The following is an 18,723-nucleotide window of genomic DNA, read 5'->3' as shown; positions in this document are numbered from 1 at the left end:
ATTCTCACATTCGAGAATGAAAGTGATCTCAAAAATGAGATTAGTGAAAAACTTCAATGTCATGGATAGAGGTGGTGGAATGGCTGGAGAATGAAAATTATTGCAGACACCTGTAAAATAAAATATTTTGAGGAAGACCAAAGAAAAATGATTTAATATGAACAGTGTACTGCTGGAGGACATACAGGAACAGAGAGAACTGGCCTTGTACAGACAGATCAAGAAGTTGGTAATAACGATTACTAGAAGTTGGAAGGTTACAGATCCAGGGATGAGTACAAAAGCAAAGAGGTCACACATAATTGTTAATCCACAGCAGAAGTGTACTGCATCCATTTCTGTGCGTCACACTTTAGGGAGGATGTGTTGGTCATTACAAACAGTGCAGAAATGATTTACAAGAAAGACTCCTAGGTATCAGGAATTTCAGTGATGTGCATAGATTAGAAGCTTTGCGGCCGTTCTCATTGGGAAAGATAGGCTCGACCCAGAGATTTGATAAAGGTGACCAAAATCATGAGGGCCATAGACACAGTGGATAGAGAGGAAATTATTCCCAGTGGAAATGTCAAAAACCAGAGAATGTTGATTGAAGGTATTTGGTAAAAGAAGCAAGAAGAGAAACATTTTTCATGCACTGAGTGGGAAGGATCTCCACAATGGCTGACAGTGGGATGGAGGCAGTTTTAATCATGACTCTTCAAAAAGACATTGGATAATTGTTTTTTCCAAAGATGCTGCTCAGGCTATTACACATTTCCAATGTTTTCTGTTTTTAAGGGGCATTTAAGATACTTTAGGGGTATTCAAGGAACTTTTAGATATAGAACATAGAACATTACAGCACAGTACAGGCCCTTCGGCCCTCGATGCTGTGCCGACCTGTCATACCAATCTCAAGCCCATCTAACCTACACTATTCCATGTACGTCCATATGCTTGTCCAATGGCGACTTAAATGTACCTAAGGTTGGTGAATCTACTACCGTTGCAGGCAAAGTGTTCCATTCCAATAGTATGCAAGGAATGAAGGGAAATGGGCCAAGGGCAGGCAGAATGGATTTGTTTCATTTGGCATCATGTTCGGCGTAACATCATGGGCTGAAGGGCCTGTTCCTGTACTTTACTGTTCTATGTTCTATCCCCACACCTGTCTCTTATCACTCTGAATCAGCTAAATAGTTTGTCATCGATTCCATGATGTAAGGTTCCCTTTCCTGTGGGAATGCTCTTTAACACACATTCCCACAGGCTATGCTATGCCCTGTCAATGTAGGTGTAATCACAGAGATGTTGTAACACTCGTCATAATGTCCACAGGCCAAAGCATAGGTTGGGATTGTGGTCCTTGACAAACCATTAGCCTCAGAGCTGCCCAACAGTTTAGAAAGGCATTGTGTATCTGCACAGTCCAGATGGGCTAAAGGGCCTGTTTCTGTGCTGTAGTGTTTTTGTTCATAACATAGACAGCATGCATTAGCAAGGTTCTCATAGAGCTTTCCCAACGTATAGGCCAGCTGGCAGTCGGTCCTATTACTGTGCATGCCCAGCCAGGAAAGAAAATTCATAAAAGTTATATTCTTCAACCAATCACCAATGTCATCGCTCCCCCACCCTTCCCCAAAAACTAGATAGCTGTCCAGCTGTTGTGTAGTCCTATACTTACCCTCGAAATACAGCTCCAGCAAAATGTCCACCGCCTGTCATCAGAATGACCCAGACAGTTTGAGGGTTGAGGCTGAGCAGTGATGACAAGAGACTATCCTCATTCTCATTCTCCCTGAGGGCCTATGGAGGCAAAGGTTCAGTCACCAGGACACAGCAACACAGAAGAACTGCAGTCTGCACATACCCTGTATGTCAACATATCCTTAACCAATTCAGCTTGACTGAAAACAAGGATACATATCTAGCTCACGTCACACCGGAAAGCCTGCTACAGCAGGCACACAGGAATTAGCTGTTTCCATCACCACCAACTACTTCCTCAGCACCTCAGGACAGGGGCACCTTTAATATCCGTGCTCAAGCCTGGCGTGGAACACAAAATTGGAACCTGCTGACTTGGAAAGGAATGAAACACAGTGAACTCAACAGTATGAGCAAGCAAAACCAAGAGGATGGAAACAGGGTTTGTGTCAAATTAAATAGGTGTATAGGCAGGAAAGTAATGTGTAAAGAGGGAATCGGGCAGTTCTTAAAAAATACTGATCAGTGAAGTGGGAAAAGATTGACAAAAAGAATAAAATGCGGAAAAATGTGAAATTCTCCTTTTTTGCATGAAGAATAAAAAAAAAGCATATCAGATAGAAAGATAGAAAATAAGAATATGGATAGGCCATTCAGCCCTTCAAACCTGCGGCATCATTCAATATGACTGTGGCTGATCATACAACTCAGTTCCCTTTTACCACTTACTCCCCATAACCTTTGATCCCTTTAGCCCCATGACTATATCAAACTCCTTCTTGGAAACATCTGACGTTTGGCCTCAAACGTTTTCTGTGACAGATAATTCTATAGGCTCCCCACTGTCTGGGTGAAGACATTTTTCCTAACACCAGTCCTGGCATACTGGCTCAGTGGTTAACACTTCTGCCTCATAGCACCAGGGATCTGGGTTTGATTCCAACCTCAAACGAAGGGCCTGTACTGTGCTGTAATGTTCTATGTTCTCAAACGGCTGTCTCGCTGGAGACTGCACATTCTCCCTGTGTCTGCACTGGTTTCCTCCGGTGCTCCAGTTTCCTCCCACACGCTAAAGATGTGCAGGGTAGGTGAACTGTCCCTGGGACATGCAGGGTTACAGGGATACGGTAGGGAGTTAGGTCTGGGTGAGATGCTCTTTGGAGACTCGGTGTGGATTTGATGGGCCGACTGACCTGCTTTCACACTGTAGGGATTCTATGATACCCTTGAATGGTGACTCCTGATTCTAGAATCCCCAATCACTGGGAACATCATCTTTGTGCTTCCCCTGTCTAGTCCTGTTCAAATTTTACAGTTTACTGTGAGATTGCCCCACATTTTTCTAAACTCGAGTGGATATAATTCTAACCGATCTAGCCTCTCTCAGTCCTGCCATCCCAGGAATCAGTTAGTAAACCACCATAGTCAGAACATCATTCCTCAGGTAAGAAGACCAAATCTACGCTTGATATTCCAGATGTGGTCTCCCCAAGGCCCTGTATAACTGCAGCAACACATCCCTGCACCTGTAGTTGAATCTTGTCGCTGTGAAGGCCAATGTGCCATTTGCCTTTTTCATCTCCTCCTGCACCTGCATATTTAGCTTCAGTGACTGGTGCACAGGGACACGCAGGTCGCATGGCACCTTCCCCTTTCTCAAATAATCACCGTTCAGATAATAAATCTGCCTTCCTGCTTTTGCTTCCAAAGTGAGCAACCTCACATTTATCCACATTATACTGCATTTGCCATGCTTTTACTCACACTGTCCAAATCACACTGAAACATCTCTGCAGCCTCCTCAAAGCTCACATTCCCACCCAGCTTTGTGCTGTCTGCAAATCTGGAGATATTACATTACGTTCCCTCATCTAAATCATTCAAATCACCTAAATCATATGAGTATGATATTAATCTGAATTAATATCATTATTATCCATCCCTTCAGTGTCGCTGGAATTCCCTCCTTAAGGACACTATGGGTCAAACCACAGCACATGGGCTGCATTGGTTCAAGAAGGCAGCTCACCCCACCTTCTCAAGGGGCAACTAGGGACAGGTAATAAATGCTGGCCAGGCAATGATACCCGAATCGCACAAATGAATAAAATGATCCCAACCAGCCGGGGTCCAAGTACTGACCCCCGCAGTAACCCACCTGTCACTGCTGCTTGGAAAATGATCTATTTATTCATTTGTTTCCTATCTAACACCATTTTTTAAATCCATGTTAGTACATGAACCCCAGTCCCATTCGTTTTTATTTTAAATGCTAATCTCTCATGACGGATCTTACTGAGTGCCTTCTGAAAATCCAGGTATACTGCATCTTCAGCGTCCCCTTATCCCCATGAAAAATTGCAGTAAATTTGTCAAAAATGATTCCTTTTCATAAATCCAGTCTGATGCTATTTGATTCTGTCACTGTCTTCCGAGTGCTCTGCTGTGAAAACTGTTATCCAAATGGTGATAGGTAACAGAGCTCTGAGATGCAGAGGGCTCTGGGCGATCATGTGCATGAACCACAAAAGGTTAGACTGCAGGTACAGCAAGTAATCAGAAAGCTAATAGAATGTAATCATTTATTGCACAGGAAGCTGAATACAGCAGTAAGGAGATTAAGCTTCGGCCTGACAGGACATAGCAATACATGGAGTGTAATGTGAGAAAATGTGAAGACGTTCATTTTGGAAGAGGAATAAAAAACAGTATTATTTAAATGGCGAAAAGGAAGCTGCAACAAAAAGACTTTGGGAGATTTGTGCAAAAAACACAAAGCTAGCATACTGTGGGTGGCAGGTAATCAAAAGGCTAATAAAATGTTGGCCCTTATTTCAAGGGGTTTGGTGTATAAGAGGAGGGAAATCTTACTGTAACTGGACAAGGGGCGAGGGAGACCACATCAGGAGTAGTGTGAGCAGTTTCAGTTCTCTTTTGTTTTAGAAAAAGTATCATTTCATTGGAGGAAGCTCAGAGAAGGTTCATGAGAATGATCCCCACTCTGAAGGGCTTATTGCCCTTAGCTCTTATGAGCTAAGGCTAAACAGGTTGGGAACCTGCTCATTGGAATTTAGAAGAATGAGAGGCCCTCCCGTTGAAACATAAAAGATTCTTAAAGGGTTTGATAGGGTAAATGCAGAGAGGATGTTTCTCTGCATGGAGATTCTTTGACCAGAGGGTATAGTCACAGAATAAAGGGATGCTAATTTAAGATTGAGAAGAGGAGAAATTTCTTCTCTCAGAGGTTTGAGTGTCTTTGGAACACCCTGCTAATGTGGGGACAGAGCTCTTATGTATATTTAAAGCTAACGGTACCAAGGAAAAGGGAGGAAAGTAGACATGAGAAATGTCAGCCATTATCCTACTGACTGGCAGATCAGGCTTGAGGACCTACTCCAGGTCTTTCTTCTTATGGCACTGATGAGACCACATCTGCGTATACCTTACTGAAGAAAGATGTAAATGCATTGGAGGCAATTCAGAGAGAGTAAACCAGACTAATACCCAGAACACGAAGGTTGTCTTATGAGGGGAGGTTGGACTGGCTGGGCTTACACAGAACATAGAACATTACAGCACAGTATAGGCCCTTCGACCCTTGATGTTGTGCCGACCTGTCATACCGATCTCAAGCCCATCTAACCTACACTATTCCATGTACGTCCATATGCTTATCCAATGACGCCTTAAATGTACCTAAAGTTGGCGAATCTACTACCGTTGCAGGCAAAGCGTTCCATTCCCTTACTACTCTCTGAGTAAAGAAACTACCTCTGACATCTGTCCTATATCTTTCACCCCTCAATTTAAAGCTATGACCCCTCGTACTTGCCGTCACCATCCTAGGAAAAAGGCTCTCCCGATCCACCCTATCTAACCCTCTGACTATTTTATAAGTTTCAATTAAGTCACCTCTCAACCGTCTACTCTCTAATGAAAAGGGGTAAGATTAAGGAACCTTGGAAGGGGTAAGATTAAGGAACCTTGGATGACGAGAGCGGTGGAGCTTCTAGTGAAAAGGAAGAAGGTAGCTTACATAAGGTGGAGGAAGCTAGGGTCAAGTTCAGCTAGAGAGGATTACATGCAGGCAAGGAAGGAGCTCAAAAATGGTCTGAGGAGAGCCAGGAGGGGGCACGAGAAAGGCTTGGCAGAAGGAATCCGGGAAAACACAAAGGCATTTTACACTTACGTGAGGAATAAGAGAATGATCAAAGAAAGAGTAGGGCCGATCAGGGATAGCATAGGGAACTTGTGTGTGGAGCCTGAGGAGGGAGGGGAAGCCCTAAATGAGTTTTTTGCTTCTGTCTTTACGAAAGAAACCAACTTTGTAGTGAATGAAACCTTTGAAGAGCAGGTGTGCATGCTGGAATGGATAGAGATAGAGGAAGCTGATGTGCTGAAAATTTTGTCAAACATTAAGATTGACAAGTCGCCAGGCCCGGACCAGATTTGTCCTCGGCTGCTTTGGGAAGCGAGAAATGCAATTGCTTCGCCACTTGCGAAGATCTTTGCATCCTCGCTCTCCACTGGAGTCGTACCTGAGGACTGGAGAGAGGCAAATGTAATTCCTCTCTTCAAGAAAGGAAATAGGGAAATCCCCGGCAATTATAGACCGGTAAGTCTCACGTCTGTCGTCTGCAAGGTGTTAGAAAGGATTCTGAGGGATAAGATTTATGACCATCTGGAAGAGCATGGCTTGATCAAATACAGTCAACACGGCTTTGTGAGGGGGAGGTCATGCCTTACAAACCTTATCGAGTTTTTTGAGGATGTGACTAGAAAAGTTGATGAGGGTCGAGCTGTGGATGTGGTGTATATGGACTTCAGTAAGGCATTTGATAAGGTTCCCCATGGTAGGCTCATTCAGAAGGTCAGGAGGAATGGGATACAGGGGAACTTAGCTGCCTGGATACAGAATTGGCTGGTCAACAGAAGACAGCGAGTGGTAGTAGAAGGAAAATATTCTGCCTGGAAGTCAGTGGTGAGTGGAGTTCCACAGGGCTCTGTCCTTGGGCCTCTACTGTTTGTAATTTTTATTAATGACTTGGACGAGGGGATTGGAGGATGGGTCAGCAAGTTTGCAGACGACACAAAGGTCGGAGGTGTCGTTGACAGTGTAGAGGGCTGTTGTAGGCTGCAGCGGGACATTGACAAGATGCAGAGATGGGCTGAGAGGTGGCAGATGGAGTTCAACCTGGATAAATGCGAGGTGATGCATTTTGGAAGGTCGAATTTGAAAGCTGAGTACAGGATTAAGGATAGGATTCTTGGCAGCGTGGAGGAACAGAGGGATCTTGGTGTGCAGGTACATAGATCCCTTAAAATGGCCACCCAAGTGGACAGGGTTGTTAAGAAAGCATATGGTGTTTTGGCTTTCATTAACAGGGGGATTGAGTTTAAGAGTCGTGACATCTTGTTGCAGCTCTATAAAACTTTGGTTAGACCGCACTTGGAATACTGCGTCCAGTTCTGGGCGCCCTATTATAGGAAAGATGTGGATGCTTTGGAGAGGGTTCAGAGGAGGTTTACCAGGATGCTGCCTGGACTGGAGGGCTTATCTTATGAAGAGAGGTTGACTGAGCTCGGTCTCTTTTCATTGGAGAAAAGGAGGAGGAGAGGGGACCTAATTGAGGTATACAAGATAATGAGAGGCATAGATAGAGTTGATAGCCAGAGACTATTTCCCAGGGCAGAAATGGCTAGCATGAGGGGTCATAGTTTTAAGCTGGTTGGTGGAAAGTATAGAGGGGATGTCAGAGGCAGGTTCTTTACGCAGAGAGTTGTGAGAGCATGGAATGCGTTGCCAGCAGCAGTTGTGGAAGCTAGGTCATTGGGGTCATTTAAGAGACTGATGGACATGCATATGGTCACAGAAATTTGAGGGTGTATACATGAGGATCAATGGTCGGCACAACATTGTGGGCTGAAGGGCCTGTTCTGTGCTGGACTGTTCTATGTTCTAAAACAGCCTCAGGTCCCTCAGCCTTTCCTCGTAAGACCTTCCCTCCATACCAGGCAACATCCTAGTAAATCTCCTCTGCACCCTTTCTAAAGCTTCCACATCCTTCTTATAATGTGGTGACCAGAACTGTACACAATACTCCAAGTGCGGCCACAACAGAGTTTTGTACAGCTGCAGCATAACCTCTTGGTTCCAGAACTCGATCCCTCTATTAATAAAAGCTAAAACACTGTATGCCTTCTTAACAGCCCTGTCAACCTGGGTGGCAACTTTCAAGGATCTGTGTACATGGACACCGAGATCTCTCTGCTCATCTACGCTACTAAGAATCTTACCATTAGCCCTGTACATTGCATTCCGGTTACCTCTACCAAAATGCATCACCTCACACTTGTCTGCATTAAACTCCATTTGCCACCTCTTAGCCCAGCTCTGCAGCTTATCTATGTCTCTCTGCAACCTACAGCATCCTTCGGCACCATCCACAACTCCAATGACCTTAGTGTCATCTGCAAATTTACTAACCCATCCTTCTACGCCCTCATCCAGGTCATTTATAAAAATGACAAACAGCAGTGGACCCAACACCGACCCTTGCGGTACACCACTAGTAACTGGTCTCGAGTATGAACATTTCCCATCAACTACCACCCTCTGTCTTCTTTCAGCAAGCCAATTTCCGATCCAAAATGCTATATCTCCCACAATTCCATTCTCCGCATTTTTTACAATAGCCTATTGTGGGGAACTTTATCAAATGCCTTGCTGAAATCCATATACACCACCTCAACCGGTTTACTCTCATCTACCTGTTTGGTCACCTTCTCAAAGAACTCAATAAGGTTTGTGAGGCACGACCTTCCCTTCACAAAACCGTGCTGACTATCCCTAATCAATTTATTCTTTTCTAGATGATTATAAACCCTATCCCTTATAACCTTTTCCAACACTTTACCAACAACTGAGGTAAGGCTCACTGGTCTATAATTACCAGGGTTGTCTCTACTCCCCTTCTTGAACAGGGGAACCACATTTGCTATCCTCCAATCATCTGGCAGTATTCCTGTAGACAATGACGAGTTAAAGATCAATGCCAAAGGCTCGGCAATCTCCTCCCTGGCTTCCCAGAGGAACACAGGATAAATCCCATCCGGCCCAGGGGACTTATCTATTTTCACCCTGTGAAGGATTTCTAATACCTCTTCCTTGTGATCCTCAATCCCATCTCGTCTAGTAGCCTGTATCTCAGTATTCTCCTCGACAACATTGTCGTTTTCTAGAGTGAATACTGTTGAAAAACATTCATTTAGTGCTTCCCCTATCTCATCTGACTCCACACACAACTTCCCACTACTATCCTTGATTGGGCCTAATTTTACTTTCGTCATTCTTTTATTCCTTAAATACCTATAGAAAGCCTTAGGGTTTACCCTGATCCTATCCGCCAACAACTTCTCATGTTCTTGTGGAGCTTAGAAAAGTAAGGCCCAACTTAATGAAAATATAAAATCCTGAGTGGTCTCGACAGGCTAGATAGAAGTTGAAGCACCGTAACATAGAAGACTACAGACCTAGTGCTGGAAAGTGTTTACATTCAGTGTATTTTTGGCAGTACAGATTTGATAGGGTGTCTTCTGAACTGTATGGTGCTTTGATGTGGAGAGGACATTTCCTCTTGTGGGATAATCTCAAACTAGGTCACTGCTGAAAAATCAAAAGTTTTGATCAAATTTCTAACATAAATTCAGCATTTCTTTTCTTCACAGAGAGTGGCGAGTCTTTGGAACTCTCTTCTTGTAAAGGTGGTGGAAGCAGAGTCCTTGAATATTGTTAAGGTCGAAGTAAATTGATTGTGTTGAAGAGGGTGTGAATGGCCATCAGGTGTATGCAGGTGGATTTGAGGTAAAAATCAGATCAATCATTACATATTATTGAATGGGAGAGCAAGCTGGAGGGGCCTATTGCTCACTGTTTGGATGCTCACAAATACTCTTCAAACACATTCCAAAGATCACCTTGTTTCACCACTTAACAGATTTACAGTGTCTGTCTTATTCCACTAAAATCAGCTATATCTGAATCTAGAAGCTGAGCACATTAGACTTTTCTTCGTTTTGCTCAATCTTTCTCATTTTCAACAGCTGAAATCAATCATGATCGTTTTTAATAAATGTTGACACACTTTGACATTCATTCCTTTTCTGAATTAGAACAGTAGAATACAGTACAGGCCCTTCGGCCCATGATGTTGTGCTGACTTATTATCCTACTGAGATCAATCTACCCTACATTTTACTATCCTCCATGTGCCTACCCAAGAGTCGCTTAATTGTCCCTAATGTATCTGACTCCACTACCACTGCAGGCATTGCATTCCACATGTCCACCATTTTCTGTGTGAAGAGCCTACCTCTGACATCTCGCCTCTATCTTCCTCCAATTACTTTAAAATTATACCCCCTTGAGATAGTCATTTCCATCCTGGGAAAATGTCTCTGACTATCCACTCTATCTATGCTTCTCATCATCTTGTAAACCTCTATCAAGTCACCTCTCATACTTCTTCACTCCAAAAAAAGAAGCCCTAGCTCGCTCAACCTTTCCTCATAAGACCTGCCCTCCAGTCCAGGCAGATTCCTGGTAAATCTCCTCTGCACTCTCTCTAAAGCTACCACATCCTTCCCATAATGAGGTGACCAGAACTGAAAACAATATTCCAAGTGTAGTCTAATCAGAGTTTAGTAGAGCTGCAGCATAACGTCACAGCTCTTAAATCAATTTCCCTGCCTAGGCAGTGGAAGCAGAGTTTTGAATATTTTAAGGCAGAGGTGGATCAATTCTTGACAGGCAATGTGGGTAAAAGGTTACTCTACATTCCTGTTTAATCCAAAATCAGATCAGTCATGTTCTCACTGAATGACAGTATCAAAGTGCAGCATCAAAGGACCTTCTCACATGAAGATCAGAACTATGAGCAGGAGTAGATACTTCAACCCCTTGAGCCTGCTCTACCATTCAATATGATCATGACTGATCTCACCTTGGGCTCAAATCCATTCTCCTGTCCATTCCCTGCAAACCTTTATCCCATTACTAATTAAAAATCTATCTCCTCCTAAATTAATTGTCCTGGAGTTTGCCACATCTGCAGTAGTGAGTTTTACAGATTCACGACCCTTTGAGAGAAGCAATTCCACTTCATTCCTATTTTAAATCTCCGACCTTCAGCTCAAAATTATGACGTCCCAGATTAGATTGTCCCGCAAGGGAAAATATCCACTCTCCTGTTCCTAATTCACATGGAGAATCACTGGAATGGAAGGATTGTCTTACGAGTGAAGGCTGAACAGGGTGGGAATCTACTCACTGCAATTTATAAGAATGGGTGGTCAAAACACAAAGGATTCTTAAAGGGGTTTGACATAGCAAATGTTTCCTCTCATGGGAGAGAGTGGGAACGGAGGGTACAGGCGCAGAATTAAGGGTCTTCAATTCCAGGCTGAGCTAAGGAGGAATTGCTTCTTTCCGAGGGTTGACAGTTTTTGGATCTCCAGGTCATTGGCCCTTCCTCAGAGCTGATTGCAGCTTGAAAAAGGTTGGTAAATATGCTAAAGAAGGGGGGGAAAGAGGGGAAGGAAAGGAATAAAAGAAAGGGTGGAGAAAGAGCTCAGAGAGAAAAAGAGAGAAAAGTGGTTTGGCGGACATATTGGATGTCACTGAGCAGGTGCTACACGGATAGCCCTGTTACTAACATCTTCCATCAGTTTACTGATGATCGAGAGGAGACTGATGGGGTGGTAATTGACCGGGTTGGATTTGTCCTGCTTTTCATGTGTAGGACATACCTGGGCAATTTCCCACATTGTCGGGTAGATCCCAGTGTTATAACTGTACTGGAACAGCTAGGCTATAGGGGGGCAGCTAGCTCTGGGGCACAAGTCTTCTGTAGAATCGCTAGAATGTTGTCAGGGCCCTAAGCCTTTGCCATATCTGTAGGCCTGCTGCTATTTTTTCTCCTCTCTTGCGCAGGAGGCCATCCACTGTCCAAAGTAGGTGGCTGCCCCTGTTTTTCTTGGCATAGTCATCTCCCCCAATAGTATCCAAGCCTTTCTATCAGTTAGAAAGGGGGTTGGCCACAGGGGACTAGCCTGCCTTCCTCTATTCTGGCTGGTGGTCATATGCCCTTTCTGCCCTTTGAGTCTTCCCCTGTGCTATGGTCACCTTACCGAACATGCTATCCATACTATCCATAACACAGTCAGCACTGCGAATGCTCCACACCGAATTCAGCTGCAGCTCTGAAACGTGGTTCACTAGGAGCTGCGGCTAGACACACTTGCTGCACATGTGGATACCAGGGACAACTGATGCATACAGGGTTTGCGACCTAGCACAGGAGGAGCACATCCCAGGTGTGAGCTCTGCTGCTGCAATTCCTTTAAGTCACTTAGTTTAAAAAATAACATATTATGCTTATATAAAAATATTATTAACTTACACAAAAACAAAGTTGCTGGAAAAGCTCAGCAAGTCTGGAAGCATCTGTGAAGAAAAAAATAGTTAACGTTTCAGGTCTGGTGACCCTTCCTCAGAACTGTTCTGAGGAAGGGTCACCGGACCCAAAGCAGGAAAGCTGTTTTTCCCTTCACAGACACTGCCAGACTTGCTGAGCTTTTCCAGCAACTTTGGTTTTGTTCCTGATTTATAGCATCTGCAGTTCTTTTGGTTTTTACATGCTATTAACCTACTTCCCTTACCCTATTCAGAGTCATAGAGCTGTACAGCATGAGAATAGACCCTTTGATCCAACTTGTCCATGCTGACCAGATATCTGAACCCTTCCTATTCATATACCCATCCAGATTCCTTTTAAATGTTGTAACTTTACCAGCCTCCACCACCTCCGCTGGCAGCACATTCTATATATGCTTCACACTGTGTGTGAAAAAGTTGCCCCTTGGTCCCTTTTAAATCTTTCCCCTCTCACCATAAAACTACACCGTCTAGGACTCCCCCACCCCAGGGAAAAGACCTTAGCTATTCACCCCATCCATGTCCCTCATGATTTTATAAACCTTGATAAAGTCACCTCTCAGCCTCCGACCCTCCAGGGAAAACAGCCCCAGCCTATTCACCCTCTCCCTGTAGGTCAATTCCTCTCATCCTGGCAACATCCTTGTAAATATTTTCTGAACCCTTTCAAGTTTCACAACATCCTTCCTACAGCAGGGAGACCAAAATAGAAGCAAAAATCCAAAAGTGGCCTAATCAATGTCCTGTACAGCTGCAACATGACCTCCCAACTCGCACACTCGATGCACTGACTAATAAAGGCAAGTGTACCGAACACCTCCTCCACTATCCTGTCGACCTACAAATCTACTCACAACAAACTACGAACATGTACTCCAAGGTCTCTTTGCTCAGCAGCACTCCCCAGGATCATTAAGTGTATAAGTGCTGCCCTGATTTGCTTTACCAAAATACAACACCTCACATTTATCCAAATTAAACTCCATCTGCTACTCCTCGTCCCACTGACCCATCTGATCAATGTACTGTTGTACTCTGAGATAATCTTCTTTGCTGGCCACTACACCTCCAATTTTGGTGTTATCTGCAAGCTTACAACTGTAGCTCCTACACTCACGTGCAAATCATTTATATAAATGACAAAAAGCAGTGGACCCAGCCCTGATCCTTGTGGCAAACTGCTGGTCACAGGTCTTCAGTCTGAAAAGCAACCCTCCACCACCACACCCTCTGTCTCCTACCTTCGAGCCAGTTCTACATGCAAATTGATAGTCCTCCCTGTATTCTGTGTGATCTAACCTCGCTAACCAGTCTGCCGTGAGGAACCTTGTCGAATACCTTATTGAAGTCTATACAGATCGCGGCTACCACTCTGCCCTTGCCCATCTTCTTTGGTAATTCTTCCAAAAAACTCAATCAAGTTAGTGAGACATAATTTCCCACACGCAAATTCATGCTGTCAATCCTTAATCAGTCCCTGCCTTTCTATACACTTGTAAATGCTGTCAATCCTTAATCAGTCCCTGCCTTTCTATACACTTGTAAATGCTGTCCCTCAGGATCCCCTCCAACAACTTTCCCACCACTGATGTCAGGCTCACCAGTTTATAATTCCCTGGCTTTTCCTTACCACCTTTCTTAAATAGTGGCACCATGATAGCCAGCCTCCACCTGTGGCTATCGATGATACTATCTCAGCAAGGGGCTTACTCATATTTTTTTGCTGTGTTGGCCCTGACATTCACTCATTCCTGTTGCTTATCACTTTAAAATTTCTGAGCCAATCAACGCACCACTTCCCTGTGATGTTGCTGTTTTGATTATTTTTCCCCAATCAGCAGTCTCCTGAACCTGCATCTGTTAACTATCCTCGCTCCCTCCCTCAATACAGCCCTCCTGTCATGGTATCCCCTCGGTGCCCCCATCTCAACAGTCCCACTTGCTACCTCCTCCACCCTCAATATACCCCCTTGTTCACTACCCCCTCTCAAATTACCGCCTTGTCCCCCCACCTCAATATAGCCTCCTCGGTGCTTCTCTGACCTCTGTTGTCCCTATCCTGGGCCACAACTTATCCTGTAGCTTTCTATGCTCGAACAGCACTAGAGTTATCTGTGGTACCCTGGAATGATATTTCTTCCTTAAACAATACTGGTACAGAGTACCTTGTCATTATCATGTTACCGAGGGTGGGGTCTTGCTGTATTTAACTGGTTGTTCCGTTTCCTACATTTAAACAGTACTACATTGGGTGTAGCGCACTGTGGAGAGGGTGATGGAAGAGCAGTTTCTTACCTGCTTACCCTGCAGGACACAGCGATATACAGAAAGATACTCGCCATCCGCAGTCTGGAAGAGAACGCGAAGGCTCTGCCGACCTTGTCTGCTCTCCTCTGCAGGAGGAACCTCATCTGTGGGACCAAGGGCACTTTGGATGGGGTGCTCCAACTCAGCATCAGAGTCCGAGCCAGAGTCCTCAGAGTCCGAGCCTGAAATACTGGAGATCTCACCTGACAGAGAGCGAAATAAACAAATAAACAGGGCCTGAAGCAATCACTGTCTTGCAGTAGACAAAGGAGCACTGCTCTGGAGAGGGTGTGAGACAATAAAGCTCTCTCTGCACTGTTCCCCATCAAATGCTTCCAGGGACAGGGACAGCACAGGGTTAGACACAGAATGAGGGTCTCTGCACTATTTCTTGGGAAGGTTATCAGTGAACATCAGATGGAATCCCATTTGAGTGATGAATCTGGTACCTGCTATTTTCTCAAAACTCTCTGTGGTGACTGGTTGAGCCCCAAGCAGCCTTTGTCTCAGGTTAAACCTGTGCCAGTCCAGTTTGTAGTGCTCCTTCTGGAGAGAAGCAGAGAGGAAACTGCATTAAGTAAACAAAGTTGATAACTGAGCAGCTGACAAAGACACTCCATGCACTTTACTGAATATTTCAATACATCTTAAGACTTGAATCAACTGAATTATTTCTTCTTGGCAAACTGGTGGACCTAGATCCGAGCTGAGGCAGGTGAAATCCAACAGTAACAAAACTGATGTCGTAATCCAGAGGCCCAGGATAATGCTCTGGGTCCAAATAGCATCACAATACAACTGGAAGTTAACCTCAATTAATAAATGTGAAACTGAAATCTAACTTCAGAATGTTTTGTTTATTAATTAACAGGATGCTTAATGCAGGCTGGGACAGTATACATTGCTCATCCCTAATTTCCCACAGTGTAACCACGAGAATTAGAAATTAGGTTTTATTGACACATGTACTAAGTACGGCGATATAAGAGTACAGTGAAAAGCTTACAATGCTGCCCAGCCTAGATAAAAAAAATCTTCACGAGTGTAACCATGGCGGGGGAGAGAACCACACAGCCCATCACTTACCTGATCCTCTCGGTTCTCGAAGGTGCACTGACAGGCAGAACAGTACATCCTGTCAGAGATCTCGAGCGGTGCCCGTACTTCACTGACCACATCATCCTCTACATCAGAAATGATGCATTAATTATTTCAAATACATTTATATATTACAGCAATCCAACTAACCTTTCAGCCCATCTGCATGGAACTATCCAGTTGGTGCCACTACCCCCACTGCTGACCCAGTGCCCTGTAATGACTCCTCTTTGAACTTTCTTTGTTCTTTATCTGTTCAATCGCCTTTTGCAGGATATGAGCAAGTCAGTATCCATCTCCCTATCAGGCTGGACACTCCAAAACCTAGTTATTTGTTGTGTAAGTTAGTGAGTTAGTTATGTTGTTTCAACTGCTTGTGCTAATCACCTTAGGTTTTTGGTTCAAGCTCTGGTTCCCAATCCTCCAGCTAGCAAAAAACAATTTCACATTATTATGAGATAACAAGGTATTGAGCTGGATGAAGAGCAGGCCAAGCAGCATCAGAGGAGCAGGAAAGCTGATGTTTTGGGTCTGGACACTTCTTCAGATTTTCTGAAGAAGGGTCTAGGCCCGAAACATCAGCTTTCCTGCTCCTCTGATGCTGCTTGGCCTGTTGTGTTCATCCCGCTCTACACTTTGTTATCTCAGATTCTCCAGCATCGGCAGTTCCTACTATCTCCTTCACTTCCTTATTGTAACTGAGTAGTTTGAGATTTTAAAAACCTCCAGCAAATCTTTTTTTTAAACGCACTTCTCTAAGAACGGCCATCAAATGATGCGATCCATTAAATGGATAAACAATTTTTTTTGTCAAAATCACAAGGGGTCTGGACAGAGCAGATGGGATGAAGTTCGTAAATTGTTCAAGAACTAGGGTATAGATTTAAAGTGATTAACAAAAGACACAAATGTGGCCGAGAACAGCATGCTTTCATGCAGGGAGTAATTAGGGTAAATGGGGCCAGTTAGATGGATTGCTAGTTAGTGATGCCAACAGCATGGGCTCAGTTTCTGCACAGGCTAAGGTTACATAGAACATAGAACAATACAGAGCAGAACAGGCCCTTCGGCCCTCAATGTTGCGCCGACCTGTGAACTAATCTGAGCCCATCCCCCTACACTATCCCATCATCATCCATATGCTTATCCAAGGACTGTTTAAATGCCCCTAATGTGGCTGAGTTAACTACATTGGCAGGCAGGGCGTTCCACGCCCTTACCACTCTCCGAGTAAAGAACCTGCCTCTGACATCTGTCTTAAATCTATCACCCCTCAGTTGGTAGCTATGCCCCCTCGTACAAGCTGATCTCATCATCCTCGGAAAAAGACTCTCACTGTCTGCCCTATCTAATCCTCTGATCATCTTGTATGTCTCTATTAAATCCCCTCTTAGCCTCCTTCTCTCCAATGAGAACAGACCCAAGTCCCTCAGCCTTTCTTCATAAGGCCTTCACTCCAGACCAGGCAACATCCCTGGACTGACCTATCCCCTCCCTACCTATACTCTCTCCACCTATCTTCTTTTCTCTCCATCTTCAGTCCGCCTCCCCCTCTCTCCCTATTTATTCCAGAACCCTCACCCCATCCCCCTCTCTGATGAAGGGTCTAGGCCCGAAACGTCAGCTTTTGTGCTCCTGAGATGCTGCTTGGCCTGCTGTGTTCATCCAGCCTCTCATTTTGTTGTCCAACATCCTGGTAAATCTCCTTTGCAGCTTTTCCAATGCTTCCACATCCTTCCTGTAATGGGGTGACCAGAACTGCATGCAATATTCCAAGTGAGGCCACACTAGCGTTTTGTACAGTTGCAGCATGACAGCACGGGTCCGAAACTCAATCCCTCTACAAATAAAACTTAACACACCGTAAGCCTTTTTAACAGCACTATCAACCTGGGTGGCAACTTTCAGGGACATGGACACCAAGATCCCTCTGCACATCCACACTACCAAGAATCTTTCCATTGACCCAGTATTCTGCCTTCCTATTATTTGTCCCAAAGTGAATCACCTCACATTTATCTGCATTGAACTCCATTTGCCACCCTTTCAGCCCAATTCTGCAGTTTATCCAAGTCTCCCTGCAACCTGCAACATTCTTCCACAGAAGGATTCTCCTTCTCAACCCCATCCTCTGTCTGGGTACCTTCAGTTTAAACCACCCATCAGTTGTCTCTCTCATGAGAGAGCAGTACTGTAGATGACTGGCATTAAAGTGGTTGTACGTTTACCAGTTAGGATTTGGAATGCTTTGCCTGGAAAGAAGGAGGCTGCATTTTCAGTTGGGACATTCAAGAGGGAATTGGATGATAGTTTTTATTTGAATAATGTTCAAAAGTACAGGGAAAAAAATTAAGAGACTGTCACTAAGTTAAAGCATTCAGAGAGCCAGGGCAGACATGACGGGGTAAACGTCATTCTTCTGAGCCATAACAATTGTGTGAATTGGAGACCAAGGAAAGTGGATCCAATTAGAGGCTGCAGTGATAGAAAAGTGGGCTAGAACATGGCAGGTGCAAAATAATATGATAAAGTAGAAGCAGAAAAAGTTTTAAAAGAAGCAATGACCTAAGTGTTCTTGTAGAGGGACTGCTGAATTTCAACATGTAAGCAAAGCAGGCAATTTGAAAGGTTAGGGGAACGTGAGCTTCAGTTACCAAGCGACAGGGTATGAGCAGAAGAGGTCGAGGACAATTCCACCGGCTGTTGGGGAGGACCCGAGCTGCAGGGCTGTGTACCACTGGGAGGTGAGGAGAGTACAGATACCCGACTGGGGAATGGTCCGTGAGCGTGGGGGCTGGGTTGAGAGAGTCAGGGGCAGTCCCTGAAGGCAGACGGGGCCTGTACTGTCTGCACTCGGCCCCAGTGAACCCGTCCAGAGGCCGGCGGTAACAGGGGGGTGTGTGGGAGACGAAGAAGCTGCAGCACGGCCCGGGGCTCACACGGAATAGGTCCCATTGCCCCGAGAGCGGAGCTCCTACGGGTAAGGCAGGTACCTGGCAGGCCAGAGCCAGGCAGGGCCGCGGTGTAGGTGACCAGCCGCAGTCCCGGACCAACACCGAGGCCTGGAGGCTCGAACAGCGAACGCATCCGGGGCATGGCGGAGCCGGCAACGCGCACGCGCACTGAGGCGGTCA

At 44.8% G+C, this 18,723-nt stretch overlaps 1 protein-coding gene across 1 annotated transcript in view; it reads right to left on the bottom strand.

Annotated features, from left to right (window-relative positions):
- Positions 1–18,700, bottom strand: part of ankzf1 (ankyrin repeat and zinc finger peptidyl tRNA hydrolase 1) — a 49,391-nt gene extending 30,691 nt beyond the window's left edge. Inside the window, exons 1-5 of the mRNA XM_059647627.1 lie at positions 18,583–18,700; positions 15,578–15,675; positions 14,941–15,037; positions 14,480–14,694; positions 1,667–1,788 (exon numbers count right to left, since the gene is read on the bottom strand). Coding sequence (XP_059503610.1) covers positions 1,667–1,788; positions 14,480–14,694; positions 14,941–15,037; positions 15,578–15,675; positions 18,583–18,685 — 635 coding nt within the window. The 5' untranslated portion in view covers positions 18,686–18,700. The remainder of the gene's footprint in view (positions 1–1,666; positions 1,789–14,479; positions 14,695–14,940; positions 15,038–15,577; positions 15,676–18,582) is intronic.
- Between the last annotated feature and the right edge of the window lie 23 nt (positions 18,701–18,723).

This window comes from Stegostoma tigrinum, chromosome 7 (assembly GCF_030684315.1).
Source record: "Stegostoma tigrinum isolate sSteTig4 chromosome 7, sSteTig4.hap1, whole genome shotgun sequence".
Lineage (NCBI taxonomy): Eukaryota > Metazoa > Chordata > Chondrichthyes > Orectolobiformes > Stegostomatidae > Stegostoma > Stegostoma tigrinum.
Note: the sequence above shows the minus strand (reverse complement) of the source record. Positions and strands in the feature narration are given on the sequence as shown.